Genomic DNA, 20,970 nt, shown 5'->3' on the forward strand with positions numbered 1-20,970 from the left:
ACTCAACTTCGATATCAAAAATCAAAGGAAAACTGTACAAAAAACTTTTTATGTAATTATCTAACTAGCCAGTTTCAACTCAGTTTACAACAACAGCTTCTTGTGATCGTTCTAGTAGTAAAACAATGATATTTGAATCTTCTAATGACTGTTCTCAAAAAATAAAATTCCCTGTTGCTCCGATTTAAAAATGATAAAACATTGATAAATAAAAGTGCTGACAAAATAAATGCTAATCTAAATTTAATTAGTAATAGTCCTGTTACAAGACACTCTGCTATCCATCTTGGTGTATCTCCTTCATCCATCTTGGTTTATCTCCTTCATCCATCTTGGTTTATATCATGTAACTAAAGGAAAACATTTAGCCACAAGGGGTTATAAATTAATTGACAGAAAGTTGTTACATGAAAAACTTAAAGATGTTTCACTGTATAGTCTTTGCAAAAAATCTTCTTAGTCTTCTAGAAAAGCTGTCATACAAATATGGACTTGCTGAAACACTTATTTTTAAATGCTTAAGCTGTTTAAAAGCAAGTTCATTTGAAACTAGTTCACATGTCAAATTGCACACTTTAAAAACTAAAAAACCATTTGATGTCAATGTTCGCTCTGTATATGTCAGTTTAACTATTGGTCATGCTGGTCTTAAAAAATTTTGTGTTGATATGGATTTATTATCTCCTATAAATACTTCGCCATACAACAAAATTTTAAAATATCTCCATGCTAAATCAAAAGATAAAGCTGAGGAAATAATGAATTAAGCACATCAACGTTTGCTAAAAATTACACAACTTAAAAATGCTGAAAAAATTGAACTAATAAGCAATGTTTTAAGTGGAATGATTGCTCGAGTAACTGTTACAGTTGATGGAATGTGGCAGCGTTGCAGACATGCTTCAAAAACTGGTGTTGTTTTTGTATTCTGAACAGACAAGTAAAATCTTTGATGCTATTGTCAAGAGTTTGATATGTCATACATAAGTGAAACAAAAAAAACAAACAAAAAAAACTTGGTGTTGGTACTAAATTGTTTAATGAGTGGTATGTAATACACCGAAGTGTTTGCTTGTTTAACCACAAAGGTTCAGCAGAGAGCATGGAGAGCGATGGAACTTGGGAGATTTTTGTTGAGGTCAGTGGAAGTAGGAGCAGTTAAGTATGTTAAGTTTGAAGGAGACAGTGACGCAGGCAGTTTTGGAAAAATTTAGAGATTGATGTAGTGAAGTTTTGGGAAACGGATATGAAGCTGAAAAGGAGGAATGTATTGGACATGTTCAAAAGAGGATGGGTACTGGTCTTAGGGAATTAAAAAGGAAGAACAAAGGCCTCAAGTTGTCTGATGGAAAGACAGTTGGAGGTCGCAATAGGCTAACAGAAAAGATGATTGATAAAATGCAAAATTATTATGGGGAAGCTATCTGTAACAACAGTGGGAATCTTGATTTAATGCAAAAAGCTGTGTGGGCTATTTATAAACATATGATTCAGGACAATTCAAAATCTTTAGATGAACAACATTCTCTATGTTCTAAGCATATTGATACTTGGTGTACATATTGGAGAAACAAATCACAGTTTTGTAGTATTAAACAACTTCCAAATTCATTTGTTGACCTTTTAAGACCACTGTTCACAAATCTTACAAACAGTGAGCTTCTTAATCGCTGTTTGCTAGGCCTGACACAAAATCAAAATGAATCTGTGAATGAAGTTCTTTGGTCTAAATGTTTTAAAACTAAGTTTTGCAGAAGAATCAATGTTGAAATTGCAGTTTCAGAAACAGTGCAGCAGTTAAATGCTGGTGCAAAGTAGTAAACGACTGGGGCTTTGGCCCGGGCTAGGTTTGATAACACATAGCCGCGACCGGGGCCAGGTTTATGACCAGGGCTGCATAAATATTGATAGATCCTATAAAAATGTTATTTTTAATTAAAATTTATGATATGAGTTATAATTAAAAACAATACTTTTATAGGATCTATTAATATTAATGCAGCCCTGGTCATAAACCCGGCCGGGGCTGAATTAAAATTGATAGATCCTATAAAAGTATTGTTTTAAATTATAACTCATCATAAATTTCAATTAAAAATAACATTTGTATAGGATCTATCAATATTTTTGCAGCCCTGGTCATAAACCTGGCCCCGGTCGCGGCTATGTGTTATCAAACCTAGCCCCGGTTATTTACTAGTGCAAAGTCAAAATTAGAACTTTTAAAATCTATTGGATTACCAATTTCCAGAAATATGGCTACTGCTGTCCGGCAATAAGATAGTATTTGGATTAAATTTGCAGCAAAAAAATACTTGAAAAAACTAGAACTAGGTGGCGTAAGCTGCAAGCTCAAAAAAATCTAAGATTGATGAAACAGTATATCTTGCAGGTAATTTTAGATTGTCTACGGAGCCAGAAGATTTGTCAGTAACAATTAGTAAAATAAAAGCTGTCAAAAGGCAAACAATCCCTTTGTTTTTATCAGGTGCACCTATTTTTACAGATGGAAAAGTTAACATGGTGTTTGTTAATGAAAATGCCATTGAGTTTGTTTTTAAAAGCACTTAACATTTTTAAGAGTTTTTATTTTACTTTTGTCATGATAAAGTGTTTATATACTAATGTTATATAGTGTATATATATAGTGTATATATACAGTGTATATATACAGTGTATATATATAGTGTATATATACAAGTTTAAATTTATTTATTTATCCTTAAAAAGATGCTAAGATAAAATTTATTTTGCAAGTTTATTTTAATTCGTACCTTGATAAATATATTAATATTTTTGGTGGTAATAATATATTCAAAAAGAAATCAGTAATATATATATCTTCTATATAATATATATATATATATATATACATTTATATTTCAATATACTTTTTTTTTAATGTAGAAATTATTAAAAAAAAAATTAATTCAAATATATGCTATTGCACACTAAAGGTTTATGCCAAACTCTATATTTTTGAGCAGTTTATCATATATATTATGTTCTTGATTGCTTTTTTAATAAAGCATATATCAAGTATTCTGTCAAAATTTCAATTAAGTTTCAGTGGGGGAAGGATGTTTTCGCAAATTTTTTTAAAAATACTATTTTTCTCAGTTTAAACAATTTTGCAGATAGCATCACTCTGCTGAAGACCCTGACTAAAGTATTTTCTCTTTTTGATTGAAATTTTGAACATACATCTACATAGATATTTAGCATGGGATGTAGGAAGGAGATTTTTTCTTTTTTGTAATAAATAATATTTATCTATAAAAAACATGTTTTTAAGATATTACCCACTGGAACATAAATTTTCAAAAAAAAAAAATCCTACATTCCATTTATAACCACATTATTGATTGCTGCATACAACTATTTTGAAGATAATCATAGCCAATTTTAACCAATATTCTGCACTATATATATTTTTAAATTATACTTCAAATATTTTAAATCATCTCTGAAAATTGTATTTTTTAAAAAGTTTTGACTGTAATTATTTTGCAGCAAAAATATTTCCAGATATCATAATTTGCCATCACTTAATTTGCCTTATGATAGGTATTTTTTAAACAGTATTAATCATATTTTATCCTGTGTTTTAATCATTATTTTTTCAATTTTTACCCTTGTGGTTGAGAAAAACTTCACACACACAAATATATATATATATATATATATATATATATATATATATATATATATATATATATATATATATATATATATATCAGGCAAAAAAGCAGGTATAAAAATACCCAATAATATCATTTATATGCTATTCTAGGAAGAAGTAAAAAGATATGAACCATGAATTTAAGATTAAATGTTAGTCTTGATTTAGTTAATGACACTATTGAAGATTTTCCAAATATCTCTAAAACCTAACATCTGAGGTAAGTAACGGGTGTTGCGGAAGTTATCGGACAAATCCTAATTTCATTATTTGAGCATAATAATTAATTTTTGTGGTTTTATGCGTAGGCATAAACGTTCTATAAAATATAAACTTTATTATTTGAAACACAATTATTTAAAATGAGGTTAAATGCAGCTGAACGAAAATCTTTTCGAAAGCGACTAAAAATGTTTTTTGTAAATAAACCTAATATATAAAAAAAAATAATCGTAAATCATTTTGAAAAGGAAGGATTTGCTTGAAGTACAATATATGATAACCTAAAATGACTTGAAACGGTTCAATCGTTTTCTGATAGAAAGCACCCTGGTCGTCCGACATCCTGGACTAGAGAAAAGAAAGCCGAATTAACGAGACTTGTCAACAATCGAAAATGGGTCAGTCAGAGAAAAATGGCTATTAAATTCGGTGTAAATCAATTGACAATTGGTCGTCAGTTAAAAAAAATGAATATTAAATATAGAAAACATGAATAGACTCCAAAATACACTATAAAACAACCACTAAAGGTAAAGAAAAGAAGCAGGAAACTAGTTAACCAACTCTATAACACAAAATCGCTTCTAGTCATCGATGACGAAAAATACTTTTATTTTGCAGAGGACAACATGCTTGGAAATTCTGGATACTACACAAACAACAAAAAGACATGCCCAGAAAGTGTACGTTTTATAAGAAAAGAGAAATTTCCAAAAAAATTATTAATGCGGATAGCCATATCTGACTGTGGTATAACTGAGCCATTGTTTCGCACTTCCAAGGCTGTAGCGATCAATTCATCAATCTATATTAATGAATGTTTAGAAAAACGACTTCTTCCATTTATTCACAAGTATCATGGAGACTTTAACTATTTATTTTGGCCAGATTTAGTAAGTTCTCAAAGATTCTCTATATTGGATGGACCAATATGTCTATTACGTTGATAAAGAATCCAATCCCCCAAATGTGCCTCAAGCACAACCAATTGAAAATTTTTGGGGACATTTGGCACACAAGGTTTACGAGGGAGATTGGCAAGCTTCAACAGAGCAAGTTTTGATTGATCGCATTAAACTAAAACTACAAGAAATTGATTTAAACTTTTTACAGTTGCATATGAAAGGCGTCAGAGCAAAATTGAGATCAATTGCAGATGGTGGTGTTTTTTCATATAAAAAATAATATATTTTTATTAAAAGATAAATGGTTTATTTAAAAAAAATATAATAGTAGTTTGTTTTAATAATATTTAATAAATAAGTTATTGACATTTTTATTTTGTCCGATAACTTCCGCATCATCCGTTATAACAGAGCTTAACATCAGACCTTTTAACATTTGCTTTGTGCAATAAGAAAAAGAACATTTGTTCTTAAGAAAAATATTTATGTAAAAAAAAATGAAAAAAATGATTACGGTTTAATAAACTAACTGCTCAAATTAAAATAACTAATTTTATTTTGTGTTGTTCTATAGTTATACTTAAAAGTAACCTATTTAAGCATTGTTATCCATATGTGTTCAAGTATAGCCTACTATATTTTTACTTTCTTTTTATTTTTTTAAATTCAAATTCACCTCGCCAAGGCCATGAAGGGCACTTCAGTTGAGGAGGCTACTTTAGTTATGGTTACAACCCTCTCTCAACTTATTAACTCCGAAACATAAACCTTGATGAACAAGGCTGCTGTGCTGAGAACAAATTTGAACGCAGTACTACCAGAGACATAGTGGGGATCGAACATCACAAAATAAAATTATTTTAATAATAACTTAATTATCTAAAAATAATTTAGCTATCTAAACAACATATGATTGTTGTTTAGATATCTAAGCAAACTGCTTAATTAAATTTATTCTTGTCTTAATAAGAAGTCAACACTCTCTGATTGTTGGAGGGGGCATTTGAGCTTGAAAAAGATCTCACCTTTGCTACAGCATGGGGCTCACAGTGGCTGGCTAACTTTAATTCAGATTAAACTCAATTTTTTTTCAGGCAATCGTTATTGCATTAATTTAAATCTTCCAATATTTATGAACAGTAATGTACTTGATGTATGATCATCTTTTAGGATCATCTTCTTCATCATCATTCTTTATCTTCTAGGATTAATTCTTACTTCATATTATTCTTGGAAACCATATATCAAATCCATTGCATAATTAGCATCTGTTTTTCTTTATCGTGCTAGACACTTTCTTACTCCTGATTCTATAAATCTCTATAAATCTTCTATAGATCTCTATAAATATTAATTTCGTCCTTGTATGGAATACTGTTGCCAAATCTTGAGCAGATCTTCTAATGATGTCCTTTCTCTTATAGACAAGGTGCAAAAACGCATCATAAACATAATTGGAACTGCTCTTGCAGCCAACCTCCAACCATTAACACAATATCGTAATGTTGCTTCTTTTTTTTCTTACAAATATTATAATAATCACTGCTCTAAAGAACTAACGTCTCTTGTGCCATCTACTAAAATTCATTCTTGTGTTACTTGTCACTCAATTAAGTCTCATTATTTTACTGTAACTGTTTCTAAGTGCTCCAAAAATTCTTATCAATCTAGTTTTTTCCCTTAGCTATCAGTTCTTTGGAATTCGCTTTCTTTATCTTGTTTTCCTAATTCATATAACTTGCAATCTTTTAAGTCATCTGTCAATCTTTATCTTGCTCTATAAACTTCATCTGTTCTCTTCCAGTAACTTCCAATTCTAATAGTGATTGCTTGCAGCCTTGTTGAAAGCGAAGATGTTAAAGAAAAAAGAAAGGCTAGTATTATTTTCTTTTTAAAATTAAAATAAAAAGCATTGCTCGTTCCTCTAAGACTGTATTTTTTTAAAAAGTTTTCTTTTTACAGTAAAAAAAACTTAAAGTATTTTTTTAATATTTTTAAAATAATGGTTTGACTCTGATTTGGTCCAAGTATTTGTTTACCAGTACTGATTCCATGAAAAAGATTACATGATTTTAAGTCTTATAGTTTTGAACTTTCAAAATTTTAATAACTAGTTAATTTATCGCCATCGGTATCAGCCTTTCCTCATCCATCAGCATTGGTATCAGCATTGGCCAAAAAAGTGCTATTGGTACATCATTATTATGCATACATAATATGGATATAACAAATATGTTTGCTATTTTCATGTTTTCCTTATTTATACCACTAACAACTTTTTACCCGTTTCCTAATATTTAAATTATTCTATTTTAAAGTAACTCATAACTTAATTGTGGTTGCTTGCCATCTTGTTGGAAAAAAAATTAGAGTTTAAAAATATATAAATATATGCCAGTATATTTATATATTTAGTAAATTATATATTATAATTTTATGCTTTCATTTACTATTCAATAAATAGTAAGTGAAAACATAAAATTATAATACATAAATTATTAAATATTAGGGGCCGGGTTCGTAAAAAGTCTCATCTTTAGCAAGGGTCGGGGCCCCTGTCACTTAGTATCTAAATACTGATACCAAAATCAATCAAAACAGAAAGAAAAAAGAAAGCAGAATAGCATCAAATCCAAGATTTATCTCTAACTTGCAATTTTTTATTAATGACTATTTATTAAGCCAAAATTCAATAAAAGACATTTAAACTTTATGCGGAGAAATAAAATTTTACTAATTTAGCAGTAGCTTGTACAAAAACTAATATCAACTATAAAATCAGATCTTACATTTAAAGTTCTGTTAAATAAAGCTTTAGCAAGTGGGAATTCAAGTGGAAAACCTATGCTTGATCAGGCTAAATTGTAAAGAATTCAGAAAATGCAAATAATGTATAAGCCCATTGGCATATACATGAATATCTAAATATTAAGTCTCAAATACATATACTGAATATGAAGTCTCAAAGAGCCTATACAAACTACTAAAACATGTTTTATGCTGCAACTTCTTTATTCTTATATATTGAGATATGCTCTTTTTTGAAATAAAAAGTATTATAGTAATAAATGCACACACTATAAACTTTGCTATAGATATTAGATCTTTTAGGCCATAACTCTCTGTGTGTGCATATACATACACACAGAATATATATATATATATATATATATATATATATATATATATATATATATATATATATATATATATATATATATATATATATATATATATATATATATATATATATATATATATATATATATATATATATATATATATATTATATATATATATAGGCAATTCCATGGCGAAAAATGAAAAAGTAGTCAAATTTTAAAAGTAGCCAAATTTTATGTTGACACATTTAAATTAATTTAAAATATACTTTTAGTACTAAAGTTAATTTATTTAAGTCATTTTTATGCTTCCAAAAGTTATGTTTTTTCTTATTGTCACATGATAAAAGAAGTACTATTGTAAAATATTTTTTTAATCATGAATTTATTTGCATAATCGAAATTAATTTAACATGAAAATGAGCAAATATGTTCAAATTGTTGTTGGTCAGATTTTATACTTAATAAAAAATATATATTTCAAAAAAATAACGAAAGAACTTTTGCAATTTTTGTGTAATGTAAGTGAACAAAAACATGATAAAGTTTTTTCTAAAAATTAGTTAAAAACTTAAACTTTTCAATAATATATGCAAAAGAATATTAAATGTTACGTTTTTATATTTAAAGTTTTGAATAACAATGCTTAGTTAAAGCACATTTTTATCTTAAATTTATGTAACGTAAGTTAAAACTACATACATTTACTAAAGTTCTGGCACTTTTTTGTTAAGTTTTTGTTTACAAAATGAATTACATCATTAAGTAATTCTTATTTCATCGCGTTGGTTTGACAAGGTTCTAACTAATACTTTTTATATTAGAAGAATTTAGAAAGAAAATCTTTAATTTTTTTTGTTAATTAAAATTATTTATGTTATTGTTTCTTTTATTTGTTTTTGTATTCTTATTTTGGTTGACATAAATATAGATAAATAAAATAAGAACTATATAAATATTTTTATTTAGACATTAAATTTTTAGACATTATTAGATTATTAGATTTGCTATTCTTTAAATATAAAAAAAATCAGTTAAAACCTTTTTTATTTTTGCTTTAGTAAAACAAATCGCTTGTAAATGCAATTAATCCATAAAGCACGTCACCCTATATTTGTTAACTCTTAACCCCTTCCCTCCTGTCACAAATGATCACATATACCTGAATCTTCTCTCCCTCCTAAACTGTGATAGTAGTTTTTATGCCTAAAATATTTTAAAAAATTTATATGTAAATACTTTGCAGCATTTTAAAAATTTAACCTAATGAAAATAAGACAATATGCATAAACAAGGAGTGTAAGTAAAAACTTTAAATGACTCAAACAAGTTTTAATAAAGTTGTAATACTAAAATAATTTTTCAAAGGTGCTCTTGGTCTTGCAGAAAAACTGTTTCCAATTTGATAACTTTCATAAATGTTGAGAAAAAGGAAAAGTGCCACTAGTTTTTTAAAAATTTGTTAATTATTTTATTGGATTAGCTCAACACTTTTGCAATTCTTTTGTTATGTAACTCTAACTCTTAATAATAGATAAAAAAAATCCATGATAATAATCACTCGGTAAAGTAAGTTAAACATAAAGTATCAAAAAAACAAGTTTATTTTCCTTACCCGGCCACCTCTGATAAATTTTATACTTTTTTAAAATTGGTATATAATTCTCAACATCTTATGAAAGTTTCTAATACAAATCGCTTTACTGATTCGCAGAAATCTGAATCTGTTTTCTGTGTAACGTAAGTTAAGTGGGATTTTCAGTAATAAATTCAGGCTCTTTCAACCTGACTCAAAAATTTTCAGCTTATTTTATTCTTTTAACTAACAGCTTTCATACAAAATAGCTAAAAGTTTAATTTAAAGTTTAAATAGGCAATATTTAATAAAGTTGTTGCGCATGTAACACAAGTTAAAAATGGAATGGCCCATAAATAAACAAATATATATATATATATATATATATATATATATATATATATATATATATATATATATATATATATATATATATATATATATATATAATTTATATATACACACACACATATATACATATATAGTTAAATATGAAAAACCATAAAACTATTACTACAATGGAATCACTATTACTACAAAGGAATCACTATCACTATCATTATAAATAATATCAATAAGGCTTTTTATTCTTAAAACAAAGATAAATTAGTGATAATAGTAATAATAGTAATAGAGTTAAAAAAGACAGTATAAAATACAGTAATGTAAAAAAGGCAATAATAATAAAAGATAAAATTAATATTCATTAGATATATACTCATATATCTTTGATGGGCGGACATAAGAGTATAACTGCAAAAGTGTAACTTTTCAGGAGAGCAAAAAAACATTATTATGAACCCAATTATTATGCTACAGAAGTCATATTTTGAGAAATGGGTTATTACTTTTATTCTGTTTGAACCGAATGGTGTAACTATACTGTTAATACCATTGATGCCGGCATAAATAAGACATATTTTCTCATATAAATCGTTAAATGGTCAAAAATGCAGTTATATTGTTATGCCCGCCCATCAAAGATATATATATATATATATATATATATATATATATATAAATTTATATATATATAAATTTATATATATATACACATATATAGTAATTCACCTCCCCAAGGCCAAGAAGGCCACTACAAATTAGGAGGCTACTTGTAATTATAACCCTCTCCTAAGTCTATAACTCCGAAACATGAACCTTGATGAACAAGGCCGCTGAAGTTAGAGAAACAAGATAAGTGTGGTACTACTAGGGATCTGGTGGGAATCGAACTTGGAACCTCTCGCTTATGAAGCAAGCGCTCTACCGCTACACCACTACCGAATATATATATATATATATACAGTCGCGAGCATAGAAATTTACTGCTGTATACAATTCACTGTTTGTGACTGTATGTATGTATATATGTATGTATGTATATATAAATATATAAATATATATATATATATATATATATATATATATATATATATATATATAAATATATATATATATATATATATATATATATATATATATATCAGAGCCTATTCTAGGAAAAAAATTTGGGCAGCAGTCTTGAATCTGACCTCACAATCTCATTCTGTAACAGAACTATCGCAGTACTGTTGACATTCCCATATTAATGAATGGTAACCCTCTCACTGAGTCCTCTTTCTTAAAAGATAAATAATAATAATTTTGTTATAGTCGTTTTTAAAGAAAATCCTAATAAAATGCATATTGCTATAAGTCCTAGCTTCTAATTGTAAAAACAAAGAAAAATAAAAAACCACACACAGAAATGAAAATGCCCTACATATATTTAAAAAATTTAAATCATCTAGTTTTGATTTATTTATGATTTGATTTAAATACTTTGTGCAATATTTTATTGTTTCTCAAAGTTTAAATTTAAATTTGTTTTTAAAAAATATATTCAAAACTTTTTAAACCACATATATTTATGTGGCAATACCCAGTGTTGTAAATATAATGGAGTGTCTGGAAAAGTAAAAATAAATTATAATACAATTTCTATCTATCCAACAAAACGTTGCTAAAACTTTTAATTGATAAATGAAATTATGTGTTATTTAATAATAAACTCTGCACTCCATTCTCAATAGTACAAAAAATTTTAAATGCGAGAATTTCATTTTCTGTTCATATTACATTATTGGTTGTGCACAGTTGAACAAAATTATTGGCATTTTTTATTTTAACTTATAACATGTCTTTTATACACAAAAAGTTTAAAGACCAATTAAGTCTATAAACTACCAATTAAGACTATCAAGTTACTAATTACAACTACCAATTAAGACTATACCAACTAAGATTATAAAGTCATGCATATTACATACTGATTGTTTTTATATAACATGCTAAACTTGTCTTACATTTTGCAGAGTTATAAGGTTGAGAGAGTAAAAAATTAACTTTAAAAAATAAATTAAAACTGAGTTTTCTCCATAACCTTGGGCTTAGAGTCTTATATAAGTTTAAAAATAAGAATAGCCAGTCTACCATGCTATTCATTTTACAACATTTATGAAAATCTTTAATTATTATATCAGCAACTTAATCTAATAAAACATTTGCATTCCATCTTGTAGAAAAGAAAATTAGTGATTTGATTTGTAACTGGGAGTTAGAACACGTTATATTGATTTTTATATCGATGCTTTCTTCTATACAATTCCCATTATAGAGTATTTGTGATATTTAATTAAAGTGGAAGCAATATCATAAAAAGACACAAAAAAAAGAGGATTTTAACACATCAAAAATTAAATTGAAGAAAAGAAATTCATTCAGGATTGCATCTTTTATACAACTGTAAAATTATCTTAAAGTGCAAAATAATTCGGTACAAGCGTTTCATACCCTAAAGAATCCCGCATCGGCCATCTTGCTGGTCAAATTTACCGCTCGCTTCGGAAACTATATAATTTACATATTGATTTAAATAGTAATTTTGCAGACTAAACAAATTTACAGAATTTGATTTACATATTTTAAAGAAAACCACTTACTTCTTAGTTTTTGTTTTGATGATTTAATTAAATAGTAACTAAAATTTATATTTTTTTGTTTAATGAAAAAAAAAGTTCAGTTTTATTTTTGATTAAGTGATATCTTACTATTTTTTTAGTGATTATTTTATTAAAATTTATAACCACGTGTGATAATGGAAGACACAAGTGCTACTGAATTAGCAATTAGAGCTACTTCAGGTTATTTTAATGATCTTATTGAGCTAATACCAGCCAAATATTATGTAAAATCAGACTACGAAGACTTTGAAGGATCGAATTCTAGAAAAATGAAACAAAAGAATCCGAATAAAAAACTTCTTGTGAAAAAAGCAAAACTGTTTAAATTAGACCCAACTTTACACAAGTCTAGCTCTGAATTGCAGCTAGAGATTGAGCAGAAAGAAAATGAATTACTCAAAGATGATTCCTTTAATAATATTTCAATCAAAGCGATGAATGTGGCATGTATTCCTAGCAAACCTTTAGAAGAGCTTAGAGCAAAACTGCATGCTAAAGTTGCATTACTTTCTTCAGATCGAAAAGTTACAAGTGAAAAAAGTAAAAAGAGACGATTAGAAAGTAAAGAACAAGATAAGCTAGCTAAAAAAAGGAAGAAAGACAATCAAAGTATAAAACGTGTGAATGAAATCGAGGGTATGTCAAAGAGTTTAACACAAAAAAACTCAGTTGACTCTAAAGTTATGTTTAGTAAATTCGATTTTGCAGCTCAAATTAATGATGTCCGAAAGAAAAAAAAGAAAAAGTCTGATAAACAAATACTTGCAATAGCTGAAAAAAATAGAGATAAACTAACGGAGTTAGAAAGTGAAGATGCAGAAAAAGCAAGTATGCTAAAAAAAGAAATAGCCTGGAAAAATGCATTAAAAAAAGCAGAAGGTCAAAAAATTAAAGATGACCCAAAGTTATTAAAAAAAACATTGAAGAAAAAAGATAAGCAAAAGAAGAAGAGTAAATTAGAGTGGAATGAACGACTTAAAACTGTTGAAAACCAAAAATTAGAAAAACAGAAATTAAGAAAGCAACATATTCAGGAGAGGAAAGATGGAAAAATGGCTAAAAATAAAAAAATTAAAAAAAAATCTAAAAAACCAGGATTTTAAATAATCTAATGAAAATAATGTATTTTTTCTAGTGTCAAAATAAATTTTTTTGCTCATTCATGAGAAACCTAGTTTTATATTTAAATATCTATACGTCTAACACATTTACTATCATATACACTTGTCAAGTTTTCTAATTTTGGTTTGCTTTGTTTGAGTTGATCTTATTAAAATAACTTAGCTATATGTATGTGTGTGTATATACACACAAACAGGCTGAGCCTTGGCTCAGCTATCCTTTACCCCAAACTGGGGGGAGAGCAGCAAATTTACAGGCCCTTTTGCAATTTTGTAAAACTTTTTTTCCTTTTTCTTTTTGGTAATACCTATTGGAAAAGTTTTTAGGATTTCAGACCCTAATGACAGGTTTTGGGGGGTCTCCTATCCACTAGTCACATATTTGCATATATATATATATATATATATATATATATATATATATATATATATATATATTATACATATATATAACCCTCGGAATTAGTCACACATTTGCATATATATATATATATATATATATATATATATATATATATATATATATATATATATATATATATATATATATATATATATACATATATATAACCCTCGGAATTAGTCACACATTTGCATATATATATATATAATATATATATATATATATACATATATATAACCCTCGGAATTAGTCACACATTTGCATATATATATATATATATATATATATATATATATATATATATATATATATATATATATATTAGTCACACATTTGCATATATATATATATATATATATATATTAGTCACACACACACACACACACACACACACACACACACACATATATATATATATATATTAGTCACACATTTGAATATATATATTATATATATTTATTATATATATATATATATATATATATATATATATATATATATATATATAACCCTTGGAATTAGTCACATATTTGCATTTTGTATTGACTTTATTTGTATTAAAAACTTGGTTGTTGTTCTCACATTAAATTACTGTCAAAGGATTTTTATATTTTTCATCTACTTGCCAAATTTCATTGAAAAATATTATTGAATAGATACTCAATAAAAGTGAGCAGTTTTGGTACCTTATTACTGTTTTTTTGATTTTCGTAAGTGGGCAATAAGAGGAGTACGAACAACTTAAATTTCATTAAGTTAATTTAGTAGTTATTTATGTTATATGTATAATATATATATATATATATATATATATATATATATATATATATATATATATATATATATATATATTTATATATATATATATATATATATATATAAATATATATATATATTTAATATAAATATATTTAATATAATATAAATATATATATATATATTAGGGTGGTGGTAAAAACAACTTTTTTTGAAAATGTCAGCTGACAACCCCTAAATGTGTTTCATATAATAAAATAATACTGGATTTAAAAAATTTTTGAATAAAAAATATTTTTACGGGTGCCACAAGGCCCTTACATCAAACAGGTCCCTAATAATATATAAAAAAAAGTTTTTCAAAAGTATGTCATGTTGGGTCTCAAATGATGCAAAAATATATAAAAATTTCAAAAATATGAATCATTTTATAATTAAATTTTTATTTTAGATTTTAGTAAACAAAAAGTTACGTTTTTTAACTAAAAATGAAAAATAGGGAATTTAACTAGATTTTTTGATTATAATTTTTTTTATCTATGTTTTTTTATAAAATGAATATTATTTTTGAAATTTGTATATAATTTTGCTTCGTTTGAGACCCAACATGACATACTTTTGAAAAACTTTTTTTTTTATATTATTAGGGACCTGTTTGATGTATAAGGACCTTGTGGCACCCGTAAAAATATTTTTTATTCAAAAATTTTTTAAATCCAGTATTATTTTATTATATAAAACACATTTAGGGGTTGTCAGCTGACATTTTCAAAAAAAGTTGTTTTTAGCACCACCCTAATATATATATATATATATATATATATATATATATATATATATATATATATATATATATATATATATATATATATATATATATATATATATATATATTATATTTAAGGGGTAAACAGATTCTATCTGTTGACCAGCCTCGCACCCCTTCTTCATCTAATAGGCTGGCGCAGATGTATTTTTAATACATTGTTTCCAGTTTAGGATGTTGAATGCTGACTCTTCTTGACTCAATGCATGGGTTTTCTTGTGTCACTGTTTTTATGACTAGGCAACTCATTCTATTATCTCCTAATGAGGGTACAGCTCTAAAACTCAGTTTTATGGTTCTGAGGCCGGCTGGTAGTCAGGTTTCCCGAACTCTGTGGTAGCTCTCAGAGAGGCTGATTCCATCAACAGCTGAAAAATATCATTAACAGTGCCATGCTGCGCATGGATGGTGTCTCTGTTTGTACTTTTGGTGTGCATTGCGGAGGCCACATTTGGAGCCCTTTGTTACGGCTTAGGGTTTATTAGTAGTAATGAGGCAATTGCTTGGGCTATTAAACGGTGTTCTGAGTACTATCTATGCTTTGAGTCAAGTTCTTCAATCTAATTTAAAAATGAATAAAGTACCAAAAACTATAAAACACAAAAAACCATCATCATCACCAAGTTCTCTAAACCTATCATTCACTAATATTCGTGGTCTTCGAATTAACTTTTCTTCTGTTGAGTCTTATCTCTTGCAAAGTTCACCAGACCTACTTGCTCTTTGTGAGACTAATTTGATTTCAGCTGTCTCATCTTGTGATCTTAGTGTTGATGGTTATCTTCCTCTGATTCGTAAAGACTCCAACAGTCACATGCTTGGCCTGGGCATTTACGTTCGTAAGAATTCACCTGTTTGTCGTGAAACTAGGTTTGAATCCACAGACTATTCTTTCATGTGCTTTCGTTTAGCACCACTTCACTCTATTGCCTTTCTGTTTGTTCTATATCGCTCTCCTTCATCTCAAAACTGCACTCTTTTTGACGTTATTTCTGATCATATTGACCAAGCCCTCTCTCTTTATCCATCAGCTAATATAGTTGTTGTCGGTGACTTTAATGCTCACCACTCTGAATGGCTTAGCTCTAGTGTCAGTGACTCTGCAGGCATTAAAGCCCACAACTTTTGCCTTTCTCAATCCCTAACTCAAATAGTCAACTTTCCAACTCGCTTTCCTGACAACCCTAATCATTTACCTTCTCTACTCGACTTATGTCTTGTTTCTGATCCTAGTCAGTGCTCAGTTTCTCCGCATTCACCCTTAGGTTCTTCTGATCACAGTTTGATCTCTCTAAAACTAATATCTCATTCTTCTTCATCACCTGAATCCCCCTATTACCGAACCTCCTTCAACTACAGTAAAGCTGACTGGGATTCTTTCCGTGACTTTCTTCGTGATGGCCCTTGGGTAGAAATCTTTTAACTTCCTATCGACAAATGTGCTTCTTACATAACTTCGTGAATTCAGGCTGGCATGGAATCTTTTATTCCCTCTCGACGATTCCAGGTCAAGCCTCACTCTACTCCATGGTTTTCCTCACACTGTGCTGCTGCGATTGCCAATCGAAACCTTTACTTCCATATTTATCAGCAAAACTATTCTCCAGAAAACAGGCGTCTGTTTATTACTGCTCGAAACAACTGTAAAAAGGTTTTGTCTAACGCCAAAACCCGCTATTCTCAGGTCATGAAATCTCGTATCTCATCTCAAAAATTAGGCTCTCGTGACTTCTGGAGAATCTTTAATAATATCAATAATAAGGGCAAATCTATAATTCCACCTCTCTTGTATGGTTCAGACTTTGTCACCTCACCTAAAGACAAAGCTGAATTGTTTGCTAAAAACTTTTCTTCAGTATCATCTCTTGATTCCACTAGTTGCGTTCTACCTGATATTGCCAACAAACAGGTTGATCCATTGCTTGACATTCATATCACTCCAGCATCTGTATCTAAAGTGATTTCCTGCCTAGATTCTTCTGCTGCTTGTGGCCCGGACAACATACCTGTTATTGTCTTGCAGAAGTGTTTTCCGGAGCTGTCGTCTATACTCTCAAAACTATTCAACAAGTGCTTATCAGAGTCTTGTTTTCCAGCCTGCTGGAAAGCCGCATCTGTTATCCCTATCTTCAAAAATTCTGGGGAGCGATCTGATTTGTCTAACTACCGTCCCATAAGTCTTCTTCCTATCATAAACAAGGTTCTTGAATCTTTAATTAACAAACACTTAATTTCTCATCTTGAATCTAATAACTTACTTTCTGACCATCAATATGGATTTCGATCTTCTCGCTGGTGAACTTTAATTCAGATAAAACTCAATTTTTTTCAGCCAATCGTTATCGCAATAACTTAGATCTTCCTATATTTATGAACGGTGATGTACTCGATGAGTCACCTACTCTTCATCTTCTTGGATTAACTCTTACTTCCAATCTTTCTTGGAAACCATTTATCAAACCAGTTGCAAAATTAGCCTCTGCTAAGGTTGCATCTCTTTATCGAGCTCGCCACTTTCTTACTCTGGATTCTATTCTCTATCTCTATAAATCTCAAATCCGGCCTTGTATGGAATACTGTTGCCATATCTGGGGCGGATCTTCTAATGATGCCCTTTCTCTTTTAGACAAGGTGCAAAAACGCATTGTAAACATAGTTGGACCTGCTCTTGCATCCAACCTCCAATCATTATCACATCGTCGTAATGTTGCTTCTCTTTCTCTTTTCTACAAATACTATAATGGGCACTGCTCTAAAGAGCTAGCGTCTCTTGTGTCATCTACTAAAATTCATTCTCGTGTTACTCGTCATACAATTAAGTGTCATCCTTTTTCTGTGACTGTTCCTAAGTGCTCCAAAAACGCTTATTCGTCTAGTTTTTTTCCTCGAACATCAGTTCTTCTGAATTCGCTTCCTTCATCTTGCTTTCCTGATTCATATAATTTGCAATCTTTTAAGTCGTCCGTCAATCGTTATTTTGCTTATCTTGCGTTATCTTGCTTATCTTGCTTATCTTGCGTTATCTTGCTTATCTTGCTTATCTTGCTTATCTTGCTTATCTTGCTTATCTTGCGTTAAGTCGTCCGTCAATCTTCACCTTTTCTCTTACAGTAACTTCCAACTTTAATTAGTGGCTGCTTGCAGCCTTGTTGGAAGCGAAAATGTTTAAAAAAAAAAAAAAAAAATATATATATATATAGTAATTTATTAGATTTTTTGTTTTAATTAATATTAGTCTGTATATTTCCACTATTTAATCTTATTTTAAAAGTGAAAGTTACCATTTATTTTAGTGTGGGTTGTTTATAGTTTCTAAGATTTTATTGATTTTATTGAAATTGAAAATATAACAGTTGATTACTATATTTCTAGCTATAGGTATGCATTGTATTTTAAAAGCAATATTTTCTTTTTATGTAAAAATTTGCAATGTATCTTCTGAATTTTCTTTATATTATCACATGTATTATGTTGTCAGTATAAATTTTCATTTTTGTGTGTGTGTATAAATAGTGTTTTTTATTTATCCATTAACACAGTATTATTAAAAATATTTTTAATAATATAAGTGTAATATTGTTTATAAGTTAATGTTATATTATTAATTTGTAGTTATACAAGAGTTTATTTATATTTTTTTTAGATGGCAATGGGCCCAAAAAGCAATCTTATTTTTTGTTCTAGGCGCAGTTAAAAAGTATTAAAAATGAGTATGTACTTTTTTTATTTATTAACAGTGGTAAGTCATTTATTAAAACTATTCAACTATTCAATGACTTATTTAATTTAAATATGTGTAAACCACAAATTTTTAGTATTTTGAAAAAACGCAAAAGTTGATTTTGCAATTGTACGAGGATTTAAGGGATAGTAATCGTTTAAAGGAATTTTGTAATAAACCTTTTGTATGAATTGCACTAATCTTACCCATCTTTCCACCATGGAGTCCATGGTGGAAGATGGTGGAAGATGGTGGAAAGTTCTCTTACTACTCTTTTAAGTAGTTTAGATAATTCATCACTTGAGCACACAAGTAATTTATCACAACAAAATAACAAACCTTTATTTTCTGAACATTCTATTAACAATGTACAGAATTGACATGAATCAAGAGGAGAAATGAGCCCTAGAAAAAAAATTTGAAAACCAGGTTGTCTTATTTAACTTCTCAGCTTGCTGTCACGTCCAGCATGCATCGAAAAAATTAGCAACAGCGAGAGCAAAATTGAAAAGCATGCTACACAAGTTTAAAGTGCTGAGACAAAGCATTACACGAAAGAAACAAATTATTAAAGTTTCGAGAGCTGAAATTAGGAATCTTAAACAAAAGTTGCAAACGTATTATTACAGTAGGATAATACACAATCTTAAAGCTTAAAAAAAGACAATGAAAATTAAAGAACTTCAAATGCTAAAATTTGTACATAATAAAGATATTTGGGCAAATAAAATGCTAAGTTACGCTAGTTACGAAAATGATATAATGCAGATGGAGGAGGATAACATTACAATTGTGAATGGCTCAGTAAATGATAAGACTTATGCATTACAAGCTGGTATGATAATTTATAGCATGTTATTGGCAAATGTACCAACATGTAACATACCATTTCTAATGGAGAAAGTTATGCAAAATTTGGGTGTCTTTTTAAAGATATTCCCCATTGTTGTATGATTGAACAAATCGCTTGTGAGCTAGGCAGTATAGCAAAACTGCAAGCTTCAGAATGGGCTATCATTAATTCACATCTTACTCTTGGATTTGATGCAACAACTAAAGAAGGTGTACATAATAATAGCATTCACTTAACATCAAAGAATAAATGCCAAGTAATGACTTAGCATTTATTCTTTGATGTTAGCATCGCTCTGGGTCAATTAGCTGGATGTACAGCTGATGATTAAAAAAATCATATATGTAAAGCATTTGATCATCTAGCTTTTATTTATTCAGATTTTCAATTAGGTTCTTTTAACAATAGTTGTCATTCTATCATCTCAAGTATATCAAACACAATGTCAGACAGAGTTTCAGTTAACCATCTTACCATAAGCAAAGTTAAGCTCATTCAGACCCCCAAGTGTCTGAAAAAAAATGTTTTGCAAAAAATTACGGTTTCTAAATTGAATCCCGTTGCACTTTTTGAAATGACCTTGAACCAAATGTTTTAGATCCAATAAAAATTGTACTTGATTGATGAACACCTTATCAAGATAACTCCTGCTTGTCTTATTGCAGTGGAAGACAGCAAGTGCAAGGCTTCACAATATAGATAGTGAAGAGTTAATAGGAATGTTTAGTGAGGCTAAACAAAGATCACCTAATGCAACAATTTTTGTATTTCATGCAAATTA

At 28.4% G+C, this 20,970-nt stretch overlaps 2 protein-coding genes across 3 annotated transcripts in view; one reads left to right on the forward strand and one right to left on the reverse strand.

Moving 5' to 3' along the window:
* LOC100211742 (serine/arginine repetitive matrix protein 1) overlaps window positions 1–12,423 on the reverse strand; it is a 61,149-nt gene extending 48,726 nt beyond the window's left edge. For both annotated transcript variants that reach the window (XM_065794055.1, XM_065794054.1), the window contains exon 1: window positions 12,340–12,423. In XM_065794055.1, coding sequence (XP_065650127.1) covers window positions 12,340–12,363 — 24 coding nt within the window. In that variant the 5' untranslated portion in view covers window positions 12,364–12,423. The remainder of the gene's footprint in view (window positions 1–12,339) is intronic.
* Window positions 12,424–12,573: 150 nt separating this feature from the next.
* On the forward strand, window positions 12,574–13,679 carry LOC100213580 (uncharacterized). The gene has a single exon (XM_065794056.1). The coding sequence runs from the start codon at window positions 12,644–12,646 to the stop codon at window positions 13,610–13,612; it is 969 nt and encodes a 322-aa protein (XP_065650128.1). The 5' UTR covers window positions 12,574–12,643; the 3' UTR covers window positions 13,613–13,679.
* The last annotated feature ends 7,291 nt before the right edge of the window (window positions 13,680–20,970 follow it).

The sequence above is a fragment of the Hydra vulgaris genome, chromosome 03 (genome assembly GCF_038396675.1).
Source record: "Hydra vulgaris chromosome 03, alternate assembly HydraT2T_AEP".
Lineage (NCBI taxonomy): Eukaryota > Metazoa > Cnidaria > Hydrozoa > Anthoathecata > Hydridae > Hydra > Hydra vulgaris.